Source organism: Marmota flaviventris, chromosome 4, assembly GCF_047511675.1.
Source record: "Marmota flaviventris isolate mMarFla1 chromosome 4, mMarFla1.hap1, whole genome shotgun sequence".
In the NCBI taxonomy this organism is placed as follows: Eukaryota; Metazoa; Chordata; class Mammalia; order Rodentia; family Sciuridae; genus Marmota; species Marmota flaviventris.
This window is the reverse complement of record NC_092501.1, coordinates 50,952,591-50,974,862: the sequence shown is the minus strand read 5'-3', so window position 1 is coordinate 50,974,862 and position 22,272 is coordinate 50,952,591. Positions and strand designations below refer to the sequence as shown.

At 36.8% G+C, this 22,272-nt stretch overlaps 1 protein-coding gene across 1 annotated transcript in view; it reads left to right on the top strand.

Moving 5' to 3' along the window:
* Nucleotides 1–22,272, top strand: part of Mcu (mitochondrial calcium uniporter) — a 189,297-nt gene that overhangs the window by 160,457 nt on the left and 6,568 nt on the right. The window contains exons 3-6 of the mRNA XM_027931321.2: nucleotides 4,565–4,735; nucleotides 5,837–5,941; nucleotides 16,563–16,723; nucleotides 18,399–18,602. Coding sequence (XP_027787122.1) covers nucleotides 4,565–4,735; nucleotides 5,837–5,941; nucleotides 16,563–16,723; nucleotides 18,399–18,602 — 641 coding nt within the window. The remainder of the gene's footprint in view (nucleotides 1–4,564; nucleotides 4,736–5,836; nucleotides 5,942–16,562; nucleotides 16,724–18,398; nucleotides 18,603–22,272) is intronic.

The window sequence follows — 22,272 nt, the reverse complement described above, 5'->3', positions numbered from 1 at the left end:
AAACCTGAAATATATGAAGAAAACCTCAGGGACTTGTGAGACAACATCACACACTCTAACATAAGTATAATTGGAATCCTGGGAGGAGCAGAAACCAAAAAACTTTTGAATAATGGTCAATTTTTTCCCAAATTTGATGAAAACTATAAGCCCACAGATCTTAAAAATTTAACAGTTTCCAAGTCGAATGATTATAAAGAAAAGCAAAGCCTACCATAGTCCAGTTGTTGAAAACCACTGGGCTTGGTGGCTCACACTTATAATCCCAGCTGCTTGGAAGACTGAGGCAAGAGGCTAGCAAGTTGGAGGCCAGCCTCAGCAACTTGGTGAGACCCTGTCTCAAAATAAAAAATAAAAAGAGCTGGGAATGTGGTTAAGTTGTAGAAAGCCCCTGGATTCAATCCCTAATTTTGTTGTTGAAAACCAATTATAAAGAGAAAATGTGAAAAGCAGGGAGAGGAAAAAAAGACGTGTTACATAGAGAAACAAGGATAACAATATACCAAACTTTTTAATGTGTACGTGCAAAAAAAGCAATGTCATTGAGTTCTTTTAAAAGTGCTGAGGGGGCTGGGGTTGTGGCGCAGTGGTACAGCACTTGCCTAGCATGTGTTCGATTCTCAGCACCACATATGAATAAATGACTAAAATAAAGGTTCATCAACATCTAAAAAAATATCTTTTAAAAAAAGTGCTTAGGAAAATAAATGTCGGCTAGAATTTTTATGTATAATTAAACTATCTTTCAAAAATAAAGATGAAATGAAAACTTTCCAGACATACAAAAGCAGAAATAATTCTTGTCAGCACACCTGTGCAACAGAAATGTTTAAGGAAGTTTTTTAGACAGAAAGAAAATGATACCAGAAGTAAATTTAGATTTATACAGAAGGGTTAACCAGTATCAAAGGATAAATATAAAAGATAATTTTTCCTCATTTTAAAATTTCTGAAAAAGATAATCAGTTGTCAAGGTGAAAGTAATGCCTTGACAGTAGCACACGGAATGCAGCAGGGGCAGGAGACACATGTTATAAGACTAACTGTATCTGAAGTGAGTGGCTAGTATTTGAAGATTGACTATAGTAAGTTAGTTTGTATTGTAAGCCCTAACTAAGCAGGGTTGAGCAAACTATGATCCACAGGCCAAACCCAGCCTGCTGCTTACTTTTTGTAAAGAAAGTTTGTTGGAACACAGCTATGCTGTGCCTATTTGTTTATGTATTGCCCACGGCTGCTTTTGTACAACAGTGGAAGTTTGTAGTTCAACAAATCGTAAGACCTGTAAAATCTAAAATACTTAATACTTGGCCCTTTACAGAAAGAGTTTGCCAACACCTGCTTGACAGTAACCCTTTAAAAAAAAAAAAAGCAATCCAAGAACCCAAGAAGGTATAATTAAAAGCTAACGGTAGAGATTAACATAATTATAAAAAATATTCAGTTTATCTTTAAGAAAGGGTAAGAAAGAACAGAGGAAAATGGAAAAACAGTTAAGTCAAATAAGAAGTATGCAGCAAGATGGTATACTTAGCCATACTGACAATTACATTGAATGCAAATTTTATATATAATTTTTAAAATATTTTTAGTTGTAGTTGGATACAATACTTTTATTTTATTTATTTATTTTTATGTGGTGCTGAGGATCGAACTCAGCACCTCGCACATGCCAGGTGAGCTCTTTACCGCTGAACCCCAGCCCCAGCCCCAGCCCCATATACATAATTTAATTAAAAGTCAGATTGTCAGTTTGGATAAAATAGCAAGACCCATATGCTTTAGACAGGAAACCCACTTTGAATTTGAAGACATGGATAGGTTAAAAGTAAAAGGATGGTAAAAGCCCTTTCTCTGTCCTGCAGGGGATTTATTTCAGGAAGCCCCTGAGATACCAAAATCTACATATACACAATTCCTTTTTATAGCAAGGTGTGGTACTTGCATGTTACCTACACATCTCCTCTTTTATACTTCAAATCATCTCCAGATTACTTACAATGCCTACACAAAGAGAATGCTGTGTTAACAGTTGTTATATACCGTATTGTTTATTGAATGACAAGGAAAAAAGTGGGTACATGTTCAGTGAAGGCATTTTTTTTCAAATATTTTTGATACGCATATGATTCTGCCACAGATACAGAGGGCCATCCGTACCAAGAAAATATCCACACAGAGACTTCTAAGCAAACATCATAAAAGCTTCATTTATAGTAACCAAAGACTAAAACAACCAAATGTCCATCAACATGTGAATGGATAAAGAATTGTGATATCTCTATATAGATATGCTACTCACAAACAAATGAGCTATATTTACATACAACATCAACAAATGGCATAATCATGTTAAGGGAAAGAAACCCGGTACAAAAGGTTACATGCTGTGTGATTCTATTAACATAAAATACTATAAAATCAAACATAAGGGGCTGGGATTGTGGCTCAGCGGTAGAGCGCTTGTCTCACGCGTGTGAGGCACTGGGTTCTATCCTCAGCACCACATAAAAATAAATAAAATAAATAAAGATATTGTGTCCATCTTTAAAAAAAATCAAACATAATCTGTGGTAACAAAAATCAGGTCATTTGCTAGAATTAACTCAGGAAATTTGGGAGAATAATAGAAACATTCTTTATCTTAATTCTTGTTTCAAAACTCATCAAATGTCCACTTAAAATATATTAAGAGTCTAATTTTTTAGGGCTGGAGGTGTAGTTGGGTTGGTAGAGCGCTTGCCTAGCATGTATGAGGCCCTGGGTTTAATCCCCAATACCACCAAAAAAAGAAGAAGAAGAAGAAAAATGTATTTCGTTATTTGCAAGCTCTATCTCAGAGTTATTTTTTTTAAGAGAGAGAGAATTTTTTAATATTTATTTTTTAGTTATCGGCGGACACAACATCTTTGTATGTGGTGCTGAGGATCGAACCTGGGCTGCACGCATGCCAGGCGAGCGCGCTACCGCTTGAGCCACATCCCCAGCCCTCAGAGTTATTTTTTTAATTCAAATCATGAATGTTCTAGTGTGAAGTTTTTGTATTCACTGTAAGTCTTATACATTATTAGAATGGGCAAGGAAATAAAATGTAAATGACAACTATGGAAAGTTTGATGCTTTTGGAATCTCCAGCCAATTACTCTCACCTTTCTCCAAACTATTTAATTTTGAGGGTTATGAATCCTTGGATGCATAGTGGAATGCAGCTTTTAATTATTAAAAGGAGAAAATAAAAAAACATCATCACTTATGTATCAGATGGTGTGCTGTTTTAAGTGGTTTGTTTCACTTATTTCTCACGATGGTTCAGTGACTTAGTGATTAAACCCATTTTATATGTGCAAATGTGAGGCTCAGAGAAGTTACACAAACCCCCAAAGATAGAGAGCCAAGATTCAACCCTAAATTTGACTCCAAAGCTTCTCCTCCTCTCCTTCCCTCCTCCTCTCCCTCCCCCGTCCTCCCTCCTCTCCCTCCCCCCTCCTCCCTCCTCCTCTCCCTCCTCCTCCTCTCCCTCCCCTCTCCTCCCTCCTCCTCTCCCTCCCCCCCTTTCCTCCTCCTCTCCCTCCCCCTCCTCCTCTCCCTCCCCCTCTCCTCCTCCTCCTCCTCCTCTTCTTCTCCTCCTCCTCCTCTCCTCCTCCTCTCCTCCTCCTCCTTCTTCTTCATGCTAACAGCAATTTTAAATGTTTAGTTGCTTGTGTGAAATTTTCTGGTTTAAAACTTTATTTTAAAAATTCATTTGAAAAGTATTCTGAAAGGATATTATTTTGACATTCATTTTATGGACTAAGACTCTCTAAATCAAGGCTACTAAGGACAAAAAACAAGGAAATAAGAAATTTTTGCCATTCAATTATAGAAGATCCCTGTAATTCTATAGCTTATAATATTTTCCTTCATAACTTTTTGTTATAAAATCCCAAATAGTTGAGTTATGGCTTCTGGCTAAGCTCAGGATGATGGTCCAAAGGACATGAAAGGAATTAGTTTTGGTTATATCATGTTAATATTGTATAAGAGAATGCTTCTTAGGCGCTTTGGAATAACATTGTATTCTAAATAATGAGTTTACTCCTTGAGCATGAGCCTAATTTATTAGTGTATTTTAAGAAGATATTGTTCCCTAGTGATTTTTTAAAGCCCTGGAATCCAAGAGCCACCTCTTAATAGGCTGTGGAGTCTGGCCCTGCTGTCCCTGGCTACTTTTTAAAATGTTAATGGAACCAGGACTTATATTCACCAGTGCCAAGAACTCTACCTCTTATTCCTAAGAATGCCTCTGTTTGACACCCAGAAGACAATTCCATGCCTATTTTTTTTATTATTTCTTTGGTTTTTTTCATATCCAAAAAATAAATTCCTTAGGTCTCTTTGATCTTCCGTAGCCAGTTCCCTGACCAACCTACAACTAAAAGCTAAAGGGCATAGTCATAAACACTCTCTGAAAACATTTTAAGCCACACTAATAATAATAGACTCCACGTGAAAAAAATAGTAGTAATATGGCTTTAACTTATAAAAAAATTTAGTTATCATATATTTGTGTATCTTTTCCATTCAGATGTGACAGTGGTTTATCAAAATGGGTTACCAGTGATATCCGTAAGGCTACCATCCCGGCGTGAACGCTGCCAGTTCACACTCAAACCTATCTCAGACTCCGTTGGTGTGTTTTTACGGCAACTGCAAGAAGAGGATCGGGGAATTGACAGAGTTGCGATCTATTCTCCAGGTATAGTCACCTTCGTTTTTAATTTTCACATGCTCTCATTTCTCCCCACACTATTTCTAGACATACAGACACAGGTCACTGCAAAAGAATATCATACTGTTAATTTTAGAAAGCTTTTTGCTTAGCAAGTGCCAGAAGACACCAATTTTTCTCCCAGTAGTTCTCAGAGTATAATTATTCAGTTTTAGCAAATGTATATGCACAGGGAGTCTCATTCTAAAGCAACTCACACGTAATGCCATGGGCAAGGATGAGCAGTCAAATCACATTTTATGTTATGGAGACCTTTCTCAGTACCTTAGGCATTGAATAAATTTTTCTAATAGTTGAGCCCTCATCCCTGGAGAAATATTAGATCTTCTTTTTAGATCTTCTTATGTTTTTCACATAAATAGAGCATATAATTTGAAAAGAATATAAAATAAGTCACTAAAAATTCCCATTTGATATATAATATGTTTAATTAATTATTTTTAAGTGCCTTAAATTTTTTTCTTTTGAAAAATTCAAAACCTACAGAAAACTTGAAAAACTAATATAATAAGTACCTATTTACCTTTTACCTGGTCAGTTATTAACAACTGCCACATTTCTGTTTAAGTATTTTAAATATATGCCCAATTGATCTAGTAATGTAATTAATAGACCAACTTGGTGTACTTGGCTCACCCTATCATCCATCCCTGCTGAATTAATTAGCAACGAATCTTGAGTATACAGAAAAGCACCATATGCTAGAAAACATTGGCTTTTTTAAAAATTAACTTAGCCAGCTTCCATCATAGACAAATGTAAGAAGTCCATTTAGCTTTCTCAGTGACCCTAGATTTCCAACTGACATCTAAAATATATAGTCAGAAATTATTTCACGTGTTAATACAGTTGCAGTAAAAATGTTTTGTTAAATCACTTTTGAGACCTATGAACAAAGAGCTTCAGACAATCTAAACTTTGACCATAGAGCTGGGGTGTGAAGCAAAAGATTAACTGGAGTTTAGAAGAGAAGAGATAATTTTAAAAACCTGCTTTGAGGATTGCTTTTTCCTGACCATTCTTGAATAATTATGGACATATGACAAATTTAATTTCAAATTTTCACAGATGGCGTTCGAGTTGCTGCCTCAACAGGAATAGACCTCCTCCTCCTTGATGACTTTAAACTGGTCATTAATGACTTAACATATCATGTACGACCACCAAAAAGAGGTAAAAAAAAAAAACACAAAAACGTAGCATTCATAAGGCAGGAAGGGTGTTGGGGAAGAACTTTATTTTATGTGCTTCCATGTTCTCTTAAACATTGTAACTGGCATTAATCTCTCTCTCTCTCTCTTTTTTTTTTTTTTTGGTGTTAGTAGGAATTGAACTCAGGGGCCTTAGGCATAATAGGCAAGCACTTTAGCACTAAGCTACAACCCAAGCCCTTTTTATTCTTCTTTTGTGGCAGAGTCTTGGTAAGCCCAGGCTGACCTAGAACTTGGCCATCCTCCTTGCCCCATCCTCCCCAGTAGCTAAGATTATAGACATGCACCACTGCACTGAACTCTGTTGTCTTGAAAAGAATATGAAATAAGGCATTAAAAATTCCCATTTGATATAACATCTGTTTCATTTATTTTTAAGTGCCTTAATCTGAAAATTAGTCTGAAAGTCAATTATTGTACACATGCTCCTTGGTTTATAATGGGGTTTATAAACCTATCATAATTTAAAATACTGTAAATTGAAAATGCATTTAATACACCTACCAACTGGCTATCACAATTTAACCTAGTCTACCTTAAACTTGCCTACAACATGCACATTAGCCCACAATTGGGCACAGCCGTCTAACACAAAGCCCACTTTATAATGTTGACAATCTCATGTGCACTCACAGATGGGTGTTTTAGACATGATGGGATGCAAAAACCCAAAACACAGTATCCATAAAACAACAACATAACACACTGCAGATGTGGGTTATTTAGTCTCATGACCACGTGGCTGACAGGGAGATGCAGTTCACTGCTGCTGCCACCCAGCGTCACAGAGTACATCGTGCTGCACAACACTAGCCCAGGAAAAGGTCAAGGTTCAGACTGTGGCTCCTACTGAATGCATATCATTTTTGCACCAACACAAAATAAAAAAATCCTAAGTGGGAACCCTCTTTACAATAGTGGTCATTAAAAACTTTTGAAATATGTGTGCTTTTGTGTGAAAAAAAGTAAGGTGCTCACCTAAGGTACAAATTTTAAGAGAATACCATCTTTGGTATTTAATAATCAATATAATTAATGTAATCAAGATAAATAACATTTTAATCCCCTTTTTTTCTTTTCATTTCTTCCTTTTGTTTGTTTGTTTTGGGGATTTGGGGGGGAGGGAGAGTTTGTTTTTGTTATTTTCGTACCAAGGATTGAACCTAGGGGCACTTAACCACTGAGCCACATCTCTAGCTGTTTTTTATTTTCTATTTTGAGACCCTCTCAGAGGGTCTCTCTGTGTTGCCCAGGCTGGCCTCAAGCAATCATCCTGCTCAACCTCCCATGGAACTATAGGCATGCACCATTTCCTACTTGAAAAGCAAAAACAAAGTTAGTGCAAAAAAAAAAAATCCATGATGAACAAAATACAAATATTTAAAAGAGTCAATATTACCATTTTTATTTTCATTCTTAGCTCCAATATGGCTCTGCACAGTATGGATGCTAAATAACCCTCGAAAATATCATTTTGAGTTGTATCTTTTTGGATCACTTCTCTCTTTGCCCTTGATATTCATTGTCAATTCCTGCTGCTGTTGATGCCCCTTGCACACTGTTCCTTCCATCAGCCTCCTAGGACTTTCCTGCTTTTGAACCTGCTTTTAATAATTGGATCTAGCCAGACCTAGTGGCACACGCCTGTAATCCCAGCATTCAGGAGGCTGAGACAGGAGGATCACGTGAGCCCAAATAGAAAAAGTTCCAACTGAAGGCCTAAGTTTTAAATACCTTTAGTCTAGTGGTTCTCTTTCCCTCCCTCTCTCTTTCCCTGCCTTTCCTCATTCTGGATTCCTTCACTGTTTTCTGAACTGTGCTCCATTCTTTGCCATCTCTGTTTGCTCATGCTTCCTTTACATAAGATGCCTTTTCCTCCTACTTCCTCACTCCTTATTTTCTCATGTCAAAATTATCACTGTCAGCTCCTCCATGACATCTTGATGACTCTATTCTTTCTTCCTCTGACGCCCAATCAAACAGAGGTGATCTGTCTCTTCTCTCAGTTCTGCTTGATTCTGTGACTTGTATTCCCCATCAACTCAGGGGGTCCTTCCACGTTAGGGAACAAAACAGGTTAACTGTAGTAACATTTGGTTGTTGCGAGGCCACAGTCTCTTCTTTGTTCAGTTGGTTGAGATGGTAACTAGATGAACTAAATAATAAGATCTTATTGAGGGCTGGAGTTGTGGCTTAGTGGTAGATTGCTGCTTGCCTAGCATGTGTGAGGCACCGGGTTCAATTCTCAGCACCACATACAAATAAATAAAAATAAAGATCAATCAACAACTAAAACATATTTTTTAAAAAAGACTTTATTGAATCAGATTTTAAATTGGAATAACTGAACATGTAGACCAGGAACCGCTAGCTGTCAACTATGCTTATGTTTAGAAATTCTCTAAAATAACAGAAGTACAGGCCTTATTATACTCAGTGTTTTTTGTGAAATACCTAAAGAATTCATTCTGTTTAGATTTTCTTTTGTATTGCTAACATTTTAAAAGTTGACTGATAATTTCTGTGTAAAGTGTAACAATAAGAAAAATTAAGATATAAGCTTCCACATGTTATGTTGTCACAAACTGAAGGTATTTTGAACTATGACTGACCAACTTTTGTTTAATATTGTATTTTTCAAACAAAAATGAATGTTTGGGGTTTTTGTTTTATTTTATTGTTGTTTTGTTTTTTTCTTTTTGACAGGCTATTTCCAGGACAAATAAGGAAAGCTAAGGTAGAAAATTAAAATGGGGCAGGTGCGGTAGCACACACATGTAATTTCAGAAGCTGGGGAAGCTGAGGCAGGAGGATCCTGAGGCAAGTTCAAAGCCAGCCTCAGCAAAAGTGAGGCTAAGCAACTCAGTGAGACCCTGTCTCTAAATAAAATACAAAATATGGGGATGTGGCTCAGTGGTCACGCACCCCTGAGTTAATCCCTGGTACCAAAAAAAAAAACAACAAGGAAGAAAAAAAATAAACGGGGAATTATTTATATTTTATTTACTGGTGTTGGCAGCACTAACAGTTCTTTCTTTGTATCTCAGAAACCTCTTCTGTAGAAGTAGTTTAAGGTCTGAGGTTTGCAAGGGTCAAAAGTCTGTAATTTACACGAAAAATTGCAAATTGAAGGGTAAAATTCAGTGGCATCAGTAGCAATATTCTTGTAGAATTTTAAAAGACTATTTATGTATGCTATTTTTTATTTACTTATTTTTGCATTTCTGGGGATCCAACCCAGGGCCTTGCACATGTTAGGCAAGTACTCTACCACTGAGCTACATCCTCAGCCAACTTTAAAAAACTTTTCAACATTTAAATTCATACATCAAAATGCTCTTACCTCTGCTTTTAGCCTATGAGAGATCTCTCATAGGCACTCAAATAATATTGTTTAAGTCCCCATTTTGTTTTCCCTGATTTTTAAACTACAGTAAAGAAAAAAATTTAATAAAGTGCAAAACAAGTTTTAATTTTACTTACCACATACCACATTCCTGTCTCTTATTGAGGCGGGTGCTGCTGGTGTCTGAGGCACCACTGATCTCTTTCAACTGAGTGCATTAAAGTAAGAGAACAGTTTGAATTTCTGTATTTAGGAAGGATGCAGTCCATTCTAATGAGTAAGTAGGTTCCCCTTCCCCACATTGTAACTCTTTAGAGAAGGCTAGGTGGAGGAAAGAAATTGAAGGCAGTATAAAGGCTTTGAGTGTCAGATAATGAAGATTAATACTAGGGATTTTATATACATGGTTTTTGCCAAGTAGCTGAGATTGGCTTTGAATTTACAATCCTCCTGCCTCAGCCTCCCAGGCCTCCCTGGGACTATGGTGTGTGCCATCTCACCCAGCATTCATTTCTTTCTCTCTCCCTCTCCCCCATTCTCTCATTTGTTTTTTTCCCTGTTGATGGGAATCTTGGAACTAAAAATACCCTATGAGTGTCATATAAACTATAATTTCACATACTTATACCAGACACTGAGGCCAGAGGCGTATTCATATAGAGTTTAATATAGCAACATTCCATGATTATGTGAGATTGGAAGTTTGTAGGTGTTGTGGATCCTTAAGTGTTGATAGCCTGACCAAAGTTGGAACAAGGAAACATATCACAACAGTAAGGCTAGCAGCTCCATAATATTCTTTTTTTATATTTTATTTTAATTGTAGTTGGACACAATACCTTTATTTTTATTTTTTTTTTATGTGGTGCTGATGATTGAACCCAGCTCCCTGCATGTGCTAGGCGAGCGCTGTACCACGGAGCCACAACCCCAGCCCTCCATAACCTTCTTTTAGTAATCAGAGCTGTATTTAACTGGATTCCTCTCTAACCACTGCAGGACGAGAGGAGTAACCTATCTCATTTAGATGGTTTCAAAATTTAATTAAACCTAAAATGGAAGAAAGATTCTAGAAAGGATCACAAAAAGCCCTTCACCCAGTCTATGCCAAAGTAAAATTAACTACCTCTCTCCTATTCTTAGAAAAAGAGAGAACATATCCTATATCACTAGAGGATAGAATGTGTGTGTGTGTGTGTGTGTGTGTGTGTGTGAGAGAGAGAGAGAGAGAGAGAGAACAAGAATGAACCCAGGGCTTTCTACATTAGAAAGCATACTTTTTGTGCTAAGGAGAATCAGTCTGATTGGTACCACTAAATCCCTTCTCCTATTTATCCATCCAGAGTATATTGAAGACCTTGTTTCTCTCTTAATGATATAAATTATTTAAGCAAAGAAGTTGAGTAGACAAACCAAATACCAACAATAATGATTGCCTCATTAGAGCCCAAATATCCAAAATCCTTCCCAAACCACATTTGTGGCTGAAAAAAAAAAATTTCAGTGCCCGTTATATTAGTATGTCTCCCCTGTCTTTCTGTACCTTAATTATCCTGGAATCAATAGCCTGTACAGTAACATTAATAAACATCTAATTGCCTTTTAGTGAAGCATAACACTAATCATCCAGAGTGCTATTGTTAAGCTGTTTTCAGATTTATTTTCCCTTTTTCTATAACTTCATCTCTAAGTATGTGGGCAGATTTTTCAGGGCCAAGGATTTGTGATTATTATTCTCCTCCACTATGACAGTACCTTGGAACCATTTTTTTCCTGTCAAGAAAACCTGACAAAATAAATCATAAACTCTTGAGTCTGCCAGCACTTTACTGATGCATAATCAGAAAGATAACAACTGTATATTCAGCCAGGCCTCGTATTGGACATCTGTGAGCTATCATGTAGTTTATTATTTTCTCTTTTTTCATTGTTATTAGAGAGTATTGCTGTTACACATTAATTTTTTTTATTTGTTTAGAATAGATAATATACTTATAAGGTTCAACTCCCAAAGTCTAAAAGGAGTTTGGGGAAAAGTCACCTCATTTCCATTCCCCAGCTACCCATTTTCCTCTGCATCATAGAGCACTGTTCTTGGTTTCTTAAGTCTCCTGCCAGGACACTGTATGCATTTATAGGCAAATACGAATGCATGTTTTTCTCTTTTTATGCAAATAGTAGCATACCATACATACTGTATCAGTCAGGGATCAATTGGAAAACAAAACTACATGATTATTATGGAATAAAAGATTTAATCTGGGAGTAAGACCTTGTACAATTGCAGATGAAGATGAAGAAGTAGGAGTTGGAAAGGAAAGGAAGAACTTGGACAGTCAGAGAAGGTCAATAATTTTGAAGCAGTGGCACAGGTGGGCAAATCAAAACATGACAGGGAACCTGGAAATCCAGGCCCATCCCATTTTTAGGGTAGAACTGTTGGAGCACAGAAAGAGAAATTCTTCAGTGTTATCAAGTAGAACTTTCTGTGGTGTTGGAAATGTTCCATTTCTGCATTGTCCCTCAGTCACATTTAGCCACTGAACCCTTATAATATGGCTAATGTAACTAAGGAACTGAATTTTTATTTAATCTTAATTAATTTAAATAGCAGCATGTAACAGGTTGGGGAAATGTTAGTCAAAGAATACAAAATTTCAGGGCTAGGGTTGTGGCTCAGTGGTAGAGTACCCGCCTAGCATGCCTGAGGCACTAGGTTCGATCCTCAGCACCATGTAAATGTAAAATGAAGATATTGTATCCACCTAAAACTAAAAAATAAATATTAAAAAAAATACAAAATTTCAGTTCGGAGGAATGAGTTAGGACATCTGCTGTACAACAGGGTGACTACAGTTAGCAACACTGTATTCTCCAAAACTGCTCAGAGTAGATTTTGTGTTTTCACCACAAAAAAAAAAAAAAAAAAGAAAAGAAAAGAAAGAAAGCCACAAAAAAGTATGTTAGCTCAATTTAGCCATTCCAAAATGTATACATATTTCCAAAAAAAGTATGTGACAAATATATGTACATAATTATTAGTTGTCAATTTAAGATAAATAATAAGTTAAAAATAAATAACTAGGTGTGGTGGTGCATGCCTGTAATCCCAGCAGCTCTGGAGGCAGAGGCAGGAGGATCACAAGTTCAAAGCCAGCCTCAGCAACTTAGCAAGGCCCTAAGTAACTCAGTGAGACCCTGTCTCTAAATAAAATATGGAAAAGGGCTGGGGATGTGGCTCAGGGGTTAAGTGCCCCTGGGTCCAATCCCAGGTACCAAAAAATAAAATAAATAATAAATTAATAAATAGCAAATGTGGCTAGTGGCTACCATATTGAACAGGACATCTTTAGAAGTTTGCCTTTCAGTGTGGCCCTGTTTTGCTGCTAATCAACAGAAGTAACAGTTGAAAAAAAAGAGATGGATACAGAAGAGAGGAGAACAGGCACAGCTGATATCTGCAGACACCTGTGCATCTGTCTCACTACTAAACACCCTTCAGGCTCTATTTCACTTTCACCTTCTAATCTCCCCTGAATTTCTCTTTTGGTTAACCCTGATTCAGGACAATACAGGGAAGGATATTGCAGGAAACATAATACCAATTTAGCAGATTTACCATGTTTAAAAACCATTAAACTGCAAGACTTGGTGGTACATGCCTATAATCCCATGATCCTGAGACAAGGGGATTGCAAGTTCAAGGCCAGCCAGGGCAAATTGGTGAGATCCTGTCTCAAAATAAGAACAACAACAACGAAGTAACACTGGGGTGTAGCTCAGTGGTAGGGTATTAGCACGTGTAAGGGCCCAGGTTGTATCCCCAATACCACACAAACACACAAAATAAATGAATACAAGAAACAATAAACTATTTTCTCATCTAATGGTAGATCATGAAGGTCTTAACATACCAGTACATAAAGAATTCTTCATGCTTTTTCACAGTTGCCATGTTGTACATTGTATGAACATCACCTTTCATTTAACTGTGTATTTCATAATTTACCAACAAATTTTTGTGTTGTTTTCATGTTTTGCTACAGTCTATAAACAGCATCAGATAACTTTGAATTTATGTGAGGAAGTATATGCATGCATACATGAGAAAATAAATCTGTTATCTCTAGAAGTCCTATGTCAAAGAGTATATTGATCAAAAGCTTAAATTTTAAAGAAAATGATTAAAGGTGCTGAAAGAATCAAAAGAGAAAAAATTTTTTACAATCTTGGAGTGAGAAAGAACTTTCTGATTATAACATATATATACACAGAGACCAAAGAAAAAAATTGACAGAAAAAAATAAATTTCATAGTAGAACTATGAAAGAATTAATTTTTAAACTAAGAAGTCTTCAGTGAATGATAGTCTAACAGAAACTTAGCTTTCCTTGTGACACAAATGCCAAAGCTGATTTCATATTTTACAGATCCTCAGCTAATGGTTGTTCCTAACTATCTGGGCATTTTTAACATACCATGCTTCATTAGGAAAAGGAGAAGAGAGAGTTTGTTTCATTGGGTTCCTTCTTCTCTCCCTCCTTTCTTCTCTTAGATTTCTAAGCAGATATAGTGTGATCATAGCACTAAAAGTTAAAATGGAAAGAAGGGGCAGAGAGTAGGAAAGACACTGCACACCAGATCTTTTCCCACCTGCTCCAGGTGCTCTGTGAATATCATTACTAGACCTTTTTAGATTTTTATTTCTTTCCCCTCTGTAGTGAGGAGATCAGTACAAAAGGTTTCTTAATCTTATCTTTCTAGGATTCACATTCCTCATTCTTATATCGTGGACATCAAGCTTACTCATGCTGTCATCTGGAGGATAACATGGGAAAATATTTGTGAAAGGGTTTTGTTCACCATAGGTAATTTACACCTCCTTCAGGAAGTGTCTTTTTGACAGGGAACTAAGCAGTGGGAGAAATACAAATATCTGTATAGAAAGTATAGTAAAAGCACTGTAACTCAGCTCCAGGTCTGGGAATCAGGAAACACGGACTCCACCACTTCCCACCAACATTCTGGATAATTTCCTCTTCTAGTAACTTTGGAAAGTTCAAATCATATGTAAATGTAAACTGCAACTGTGGTATGAAGAAGACCCTGTTGACTTAGGTGACCTCTGCAATTCAGAGTATTCTTGCTTTTGTCTGTTCCTGTTAGTTCAACATACATTAATTGAAGCATGCAAGATGCTGTACTAAGTGCTTTATCCCATTTTACCACATCAGCTCTTCTCTAGTTGAATTTTCTACCCTTTTTCAGATTTTCTCATTAATTGAATTTATGTGATAAGTGTCCTAAAGGACATCCCTGAAGAATATTTGAAATATTTGGTTAATTCTGACTGTGGCTTAGAAGAGGGCTGACCTTATGCTATGGCTAACAAAACATCACATTTAAAGCTAATAAGATTCTTAAACAAAAACTTTGTATTTGGCACTTTTTTAAAAAATATATTTGATAGTTTAGATTGAGTTTTTATTAGATATTCAAAACATAACTTTTAGATTTCTGAAAATATACTACTCACAGTAGAGAATATTGAATCAAGGAATTTAATCCTTTGCTCTTTCAATTATTCTTATAACTTCATGCCCTTTAGATATGAGGCCCATACACCTGTCTCTGTCTTTTTCAACAGGAATGTATAAAAGTTAATGTGGCAAGAGGAAGACGCCTGGGGGTTAAGATTATTAGGGTGAAATTATTTTCATTTTTACCTATGTATTTGCTAATTTGAAATACTGTATAATTTTCTCAGAAATTTCTAAAGGAAAAAATTAATTAAAATGGCAAGATTACAGATAAATTATAGATCAGTATTTGTATATTTGTGGAAAGGTACCCAGAACTGATCCCAGGGCCTTGTGCATGCTATGCATGCATTCTACCACTGAGTTGCATCCTCAGAACTTTTGTATTTTATTTTTCAGATAATCTCCATAAGTAGTTCAGGCTGGCCTCAAACTTGCAATCCTCTTGCTCAGCTTCCCAAGCAGCTGGGATTACAGGTGTGTGCACTGTCGCACTTGACTATAGATCAGCATTTTAATAAGCATGATCATCAGATTGATCCAAAATCTCTCTATTAATTTTTGCTGGGTATGGTGGCACATGCCTGTAATCCCAGAAGCTCCGGAGACTGAGGCAGGAGAATCTCAAGGCGAGTTCAAAGCAACAGCGAAGCACTAAGCAACTCAGTGGGACCCTATCTCTAAATGAAATGAAATACAAAATAGGGCTGGGGATATGGCTCAGCGGTCAAGTGCCCCTGACTTCAGTCCCTGGTGCCCAAAACAAACAAACAAAAATCCCTATCTACTAGTTTTTAACATTTGTTTTAATTTTGCCTTATCTAATGAATTTTATTATTTGTGGTGCTGGGGATCAATCCAGGGCCTTACACTAGCACCCTACCACTGAGCTACATCTGCCAACCTGAAGATTATTATTATTGGCATTATTTTTCTTAATATTGTCCTTAACTGTAGCCACATTTGTAGTATCTAGGCTTCTAAGAATAATGGTGAGGGGAAGGGAGGGGACATGGGATTAGAAATGATGGTGGAATGTGATGGTCATTATTATCCAAAGTACATGTATGAAGACACGAATCGGTGTCAATATACTTTGTATACAACCTGAGATATGAAAAATTGTGCTCTAGGAATTTAATTGTATAATAAGTATGTCTGTATATATAATATGTATAATAAGAATTGTAATGCATTGCACTGTTGTAAATTTTAAAAAAAGAATAATGGTAAATAGCACTTTCAAAATATTTGAGTTACCTAAATATGAATTTACTTTCTAGATTTGGGACAATTCATTGTTTAAAAATAACTGTTACTTTCCTTCAGTTTAACACTGAAGGTAGGACATCTATAATGGATGAATCTTCCTTGTAATCTTGTCATGTTTTTAATTTTTTTAGTTGTAGATGGACACATACCTTTATTTGATTTATTTACTTCTATGTGGTGCTGAGAATCCAACCCCAGTGCCTCACACATGCTAGGCAGGCGCTCTACCACTGAGCCCCAACCCCAGCCCCCTTGTCATTTCTAGGGCATACTTTTTTTTTTTTTTTTTTAAGAGAGAGAGAATTTTAATATGTATTTTTTAGTTTTCGGCGGACACAACATCTTTGTTTGTATGGGTGCTGAGGATCGAACCCGGGCTGCCTAAGGCGTACATTTTTAAAGGAAACTTAACCCCTTTCTTTCAGACCTCTTAAGCCATGAAAACGCAGCAACGCTGAATGACGTGAAGACGCTGGTCCAGCAGCTCTACACCACGCTGTGCATTGAGCAGCACCAGCTAAACAAGGAGAGGGAGCTTATCGAGAGATTAGAAAACCTCAAAGAGCAGCTGGCTCCCCTGGAAAAGGTGACCATGGAAATATCAGACTTTTCACCTACAAATACGCACATGTGTTTGTTTTTTCTTCTGAGTTTCCTGTAATTGAGTCATTATCTGTCAAATTAGCCCATTAGTTTATAAGGCTGAACCTTAAAAGTTCATATCAACTCTAAGAAAGGAATGGGAATAGTTTGGAACCTCGATAATGGACTTAGAGCTCTGAGGTCTCAGTGCACTGCCTTTAATCAGATTTACCATCTTTGAAACAAGGATTGCAATAATTTCTTAGTATAGTGGATAATGATTTTAGCCAAATTACGAATGAATATTGTAAGGAATATTATACAGCTCTTAAAATGATTATGTAAATCTAATTTGCTACAGAAAATATTAATGATAAACATGAATGATACGCTATGGAAAGTAAATTCTAAATTAATGTTTATACTCTGATCTAATTTTTAAATGTGTTATGCATATAGCTATACACAGTATATATATCCATATTCACAATCAGAAGGAATGCTAATAGAATAGTAGGAATATGACTGATTTTTCTTAATACTTTTTAGACTGTTTTACAAGTTACCCTTAATTTTTTATGATGATGTAAGTACAGTCATGGTTTATTTAATGATAGGAATAAATGTGTCTCTAGGTGATTTCATTGTGAGACCTTGTTAGAGTGTCCTTACACAGACTTGGATGGTCTAGTCACTCACTCAACATGGCCTCTTCATGCAGAATGAGCATGAGATGTGTGAGGCTGCTGCTGATGTAACTGTAGAATTCTTTATAAGTAGGAGGAATGGCTCAAAAATAATGATTATAAAAAATATAATCTAGTAAATACATAAACCTACTGGTAACAGTGAATTATTATCATCAGGTGTACACGATACATGATTGTATTGCTATACTTCGTACAACTAACAGGGCAGTAGGCTTGTTTACACCAGCATCACACACACATCTAAGTAACGCACTGTGCTGTGGCGTTACAGCAGTGATGCTGTCACAGAGGATGGGAATTGTTCAGCTCCATTATTTCCTTGTGGGACCACCATCATGCATGTGGCCCATCCCTGAAATGTTGTATGGCCTGTGACTATTTTCATTGATAAGGAAGAGAATAAACCCTTTTAATATTGTGCTTTTTCTAATTTCTTACAAATGTTTAGCATATGCCATGAATTGTACTAATTACTGGCATTCCTTTATTTAATCCTCAGAATGACTCTATAATAAAGTTAGTGGTGTTTTGCAGATCAGTGCCCTGAACCTACCCACTTGAATCCAGACTCCATGTTCTGATGTACCCTACTTTTCTGCCCCTAGTATAGCACTTGAGTTAAAACCGATAAGAGGTTAAATCTTATACACAAGAGTGAGAGACCATTTGGTATGTTTTCATTTTACTCTTTCAAAGAAGATAATCCTGTAGCTGGATGAAGAGCAGTTGAAGCTCACCCCTATATTTTCACTTATTTCTAGGATGAAATTTAAATAAAATACAAAATCTTAGTTGTCCCTGTAAGATATTTTATTCAGTGAAAACTATAGTTGCGATTTTACTAGAATTGAGTCTAACTTGTGTCTTGATTATAAGCCTTTTTTCTTTAGCAGGCATAGAATAGTTTATAAAAGACTTTTAAATTGGTTCCATGTCAGATGACTTACAACTGAGCATGTTTACCAACAGGTACGAATCGAAATTAGCAGAAAAGCTGAGAAGAGGACCACTTTGGTGCTATGGGGTGGCCTTGCCTACATGGCTACACAGTTTGGCATTTTGGCCCGGCTCACCTGGTGGGAATATTCCTGGGACATCATGGAGCCAGTCACCTACTTTATCACTTATGGAAGTGCCATGGCAATGTATGCATATTTTGTAATGACACGCCAGGTAAGACTCCTCTTCAGATAACTTTCTTATGAGACAGTAATAAAGTCTTGATTGTGTCAGTAGCTCTCTTTTCTCTCACATTTTTTTCTATGACTAGTTCTCTTTCAATACTCATTTATCATGTATGCACACACATATGTGCATGTGTGTCACTTATGTATCAGACACTACTGTTGTCGGTGTTAAAGCTAGAGAGGTAGGTATGTGGCATGGCCGTAGCCCCTCATGCAGCTCACAGGTCATTAAGATAGCCGTATATACCACTGCATTCAGAAAAATAGACTCTAATAAGAATGGAATAGGGGAGCAAAGGAGAAGAGTGGCCAGTGTGGATAACTTGTTCACTGTGTTGGGCTTGATTTTTTTTAATGTGTCCTATAATTAATTGAACAGTTGGATGTCACACACTTTTATTGAGCTCTTGGAATGGAGAACTGATGATGAATAATCAAATACTTGAACTAAACCCTGAACTACTTCTATGTATATTAAAGGGTAAATGTTTTCTTGTTCTTTTTACTTCATGGTATGGAGGTGAAAATTAGATACTTAATCACTGCACACTCTTATTCTGCTCTTCATCAGCCAAGGCTCGTTTATTGAATATAGGAATCTAATCCAAACCAAATTTTCATTGTCAATGTTAGTTTAAGTATCTTAGAAAATTCATAGTGTCACTTTGGAAAATATGAGAGATAAATCATCTTTTTTTATTTTATTTTATTTTTTGTGCCTGAGGCTGGAACTCAGGGCCTCCCATGTGCTTTGCCACTGAGCTATATCCCCAGCTCCTGTTGACTCTTATAACGGTATCTGTGATGCCATCACAAATCCAACCTGGCCTTCCCTTGAATGACAAGCATTTAAGATAACTCAGGCACGTGAGAAGTGTCTTCCTTTCCTTATGTGCCGGGAGAAAGCTGAGGGGTGCTTCTCACATTTTTCAAAGCTGCTAGTGAACATTGGCATTTTGGTTTTGTGGTTAGATCAGTGGTCATGAGCCTATTTATGTGGCGGAAAATGAAAGCATGAGAATGTTATTTAACCTTTCTGGGCCTCTCAACTTGTCTAGTGAAGACAAAAGAAAGTAAACTGTTCATATGCCTCTAATGTTGGCCCAGACCTGACACATCTAGTCCCTTCTCTGGTTCATATTGTCACTGGATGAGCAAAAGTGAACAGCTGCATCATTCCTACCTAATCACAGTCTAGACAGGCTCCTGTCTGTCTCCACTCTCTCCTCTTCAATCTGGGGATTCATGGCTGGTTGCTGTCTGTCCTTTTCAATGACTCTAAATTCCTCTGTATCTGTTCTGTGTGTTCTGAACAACCAAATCATGGTCTCTGATCCCCCAAGACGTCCTGAGTTACCTGCAGCTTCATTTCCACTTCACACCATTCTTTCAACTAGAAAGTTCCCCTGTTGATTCCTTCCTGCCGTATTCCAGGGTTTACTTAAATGCTTATCTTTCGTGGACTTTTGACTCTTCTCTCCAGTTGACTTCTGTCGGTCCTTCTGAATCCCCGTGTAACACCATGCCTCCCATTTCACCCATCTCCTGCCTTCTTGAGCAACATCTTTTCCCTCATACTGGATTATGCTGTCTTTTGAGGCTGGGCATTTGGTTTTATTCAATTTTTATTTCCTCACCACATAACATGGTACCTTACACCTAGAACACTCTGAGTGAATTGAACATATAAAATAAATGACAAACTAGAGCTTTTCCAGTTATCCCTTGAATGTAGAGAGCACCTTTGATATATCTCTTGCTAATCAAGAACAAAATGGTATTTCCTTGTAGACTTTGCATTTCCTTGATTACTGAGAAAAGATTAAGCATTCTTCACACTCCTGTGAAAGGCTCATGCCTTTTACTTGGTCTTACTGTGAACTACCTTTTCTTGAGGTTAATTATGTGTCAGGCATTTTATATCAGTACATAAGTATGTACATAAACATTTCGTCTCAACTTTATAAGTTTGTACCCCCATTTTAAAGATGAGGAATTGAGACTCAGTGAAGATAAATAATCTTTCCAAATAATATGTGTAGTTGAACATGAAATAAATGACAGCCACAGGACCAGGAACTGAACTCAGATGTGTCTTGCCCCACAGGCTGTTCTTTCCACTCAATTATCATGCTACCTTCTGTTAACTTTATTTATGAGTGGTTACCTCTGAAAACCATAATTAATCTGAATCTAGAAATCAAATAGAAACATGTTGGAGAAATAATTACTGCTGATTAAAAGCTGTTTTGTAAATGTTTTCTTGAACTAAAGATTAATGCAAGGTATTGGACTTGAACACATGTCAGCACTTTTTTTCTTCTCATTATCATGTGGTAGGATCTTTATTCAATACCTTATCTTTCCTATTAGTTAAATGTTCCACTTCTGATTCCCAAAACATTGTTGCTGCCCCCAAGTGACAAGTTGCAAAATAGCAGAGTAAACAAGTTAGCCACTTACTCAGTTATGAACCAGGAATCACTGACCAAATAAAATGTAAACATTTGTTTCTTATGTTAGATATTCTTTTACCTAACTGCTATTGTAATTAACACCATGAAGCACAGGGCCTGTTCAGTAACATTAAACTTCTATACTGTTACACTGACGTGCTTCATTTGTTAGCAGCCTAAATATATCCCAATAGTATATTAAGCTACAAAAAATATATGATGGCAAGTTCCTTGAAATAATGAAACGCAGTGGAATATGGAGCACCTGAGTACCAGGTGGAAAAGGAGACTGACAATAAGAATCGACAGTCAGCATGCAGGCTGCCCACCCATCCCACATACCAGCCTGGTCATTTGCAACAGAGGGGATGTTGCCTCGAGGGGGTGAATAGTAGTTCTTGAGGAGTAAAAACATCTCAGGTGTTACAGTACATAATAAGATATACACTATAATTTTAGTGTTAAATATTCTTTGGGGAATGGAACAAGCAGGGGGAAAAATGTCTAGAAAAAGAGTCTGGGGGTGGGCAGTAATGAAAGACAATGTTAAGAAACAATAGGCTGCCATTTAATATCCTTCTTCTTTTCAGTTTCTTCAACCATCATTTGTATTCTGCTCCAGTAAACCACCTCCATGGCCATCCAGAACCTTCTTTCCTGGACTGTATCACTTATGATATAACCAACATACAACTTTGTGATCACAATTTCTTTTCTTTCTGGCCCTTTTATTCCCTCACTCACTCCTTTGACCTCATCCAGACTTTTAGGCTACTGACATCTTTATCTCAACTTTTTACCACAACATACCCTTCCCTTTCTTCTTTGGACCTATTGCCAGTCTCTTTATACCCTAGAATCCCTGTCCTTTGCCTTCCTGCTGTAAGTACTCCACAGACTCCTAACTTGGGGTGCATCAGGCCCTTTATCCTGTACCCAAGCTACTAAACATTGCTAGAGAAAAATCATATCATATAGTGTAGAATGGGCCACTGCTTGTGTTTATTTTGTGTGTGTGTGTGTTCCCTGTTTTCAGCCTCTCCCATTCTGACTCTCATAACTAAGCTGTGTCTTTTTGCACAGAGTCAGATAGTGAAATTTCTAGAATAGATTCTAACATGTAATTGCTCAGTTAATGCCTGATGCACAAAAGAGAGAGCATAGAATATATTTGAATAAATTTAGCTTATATTTCTATTT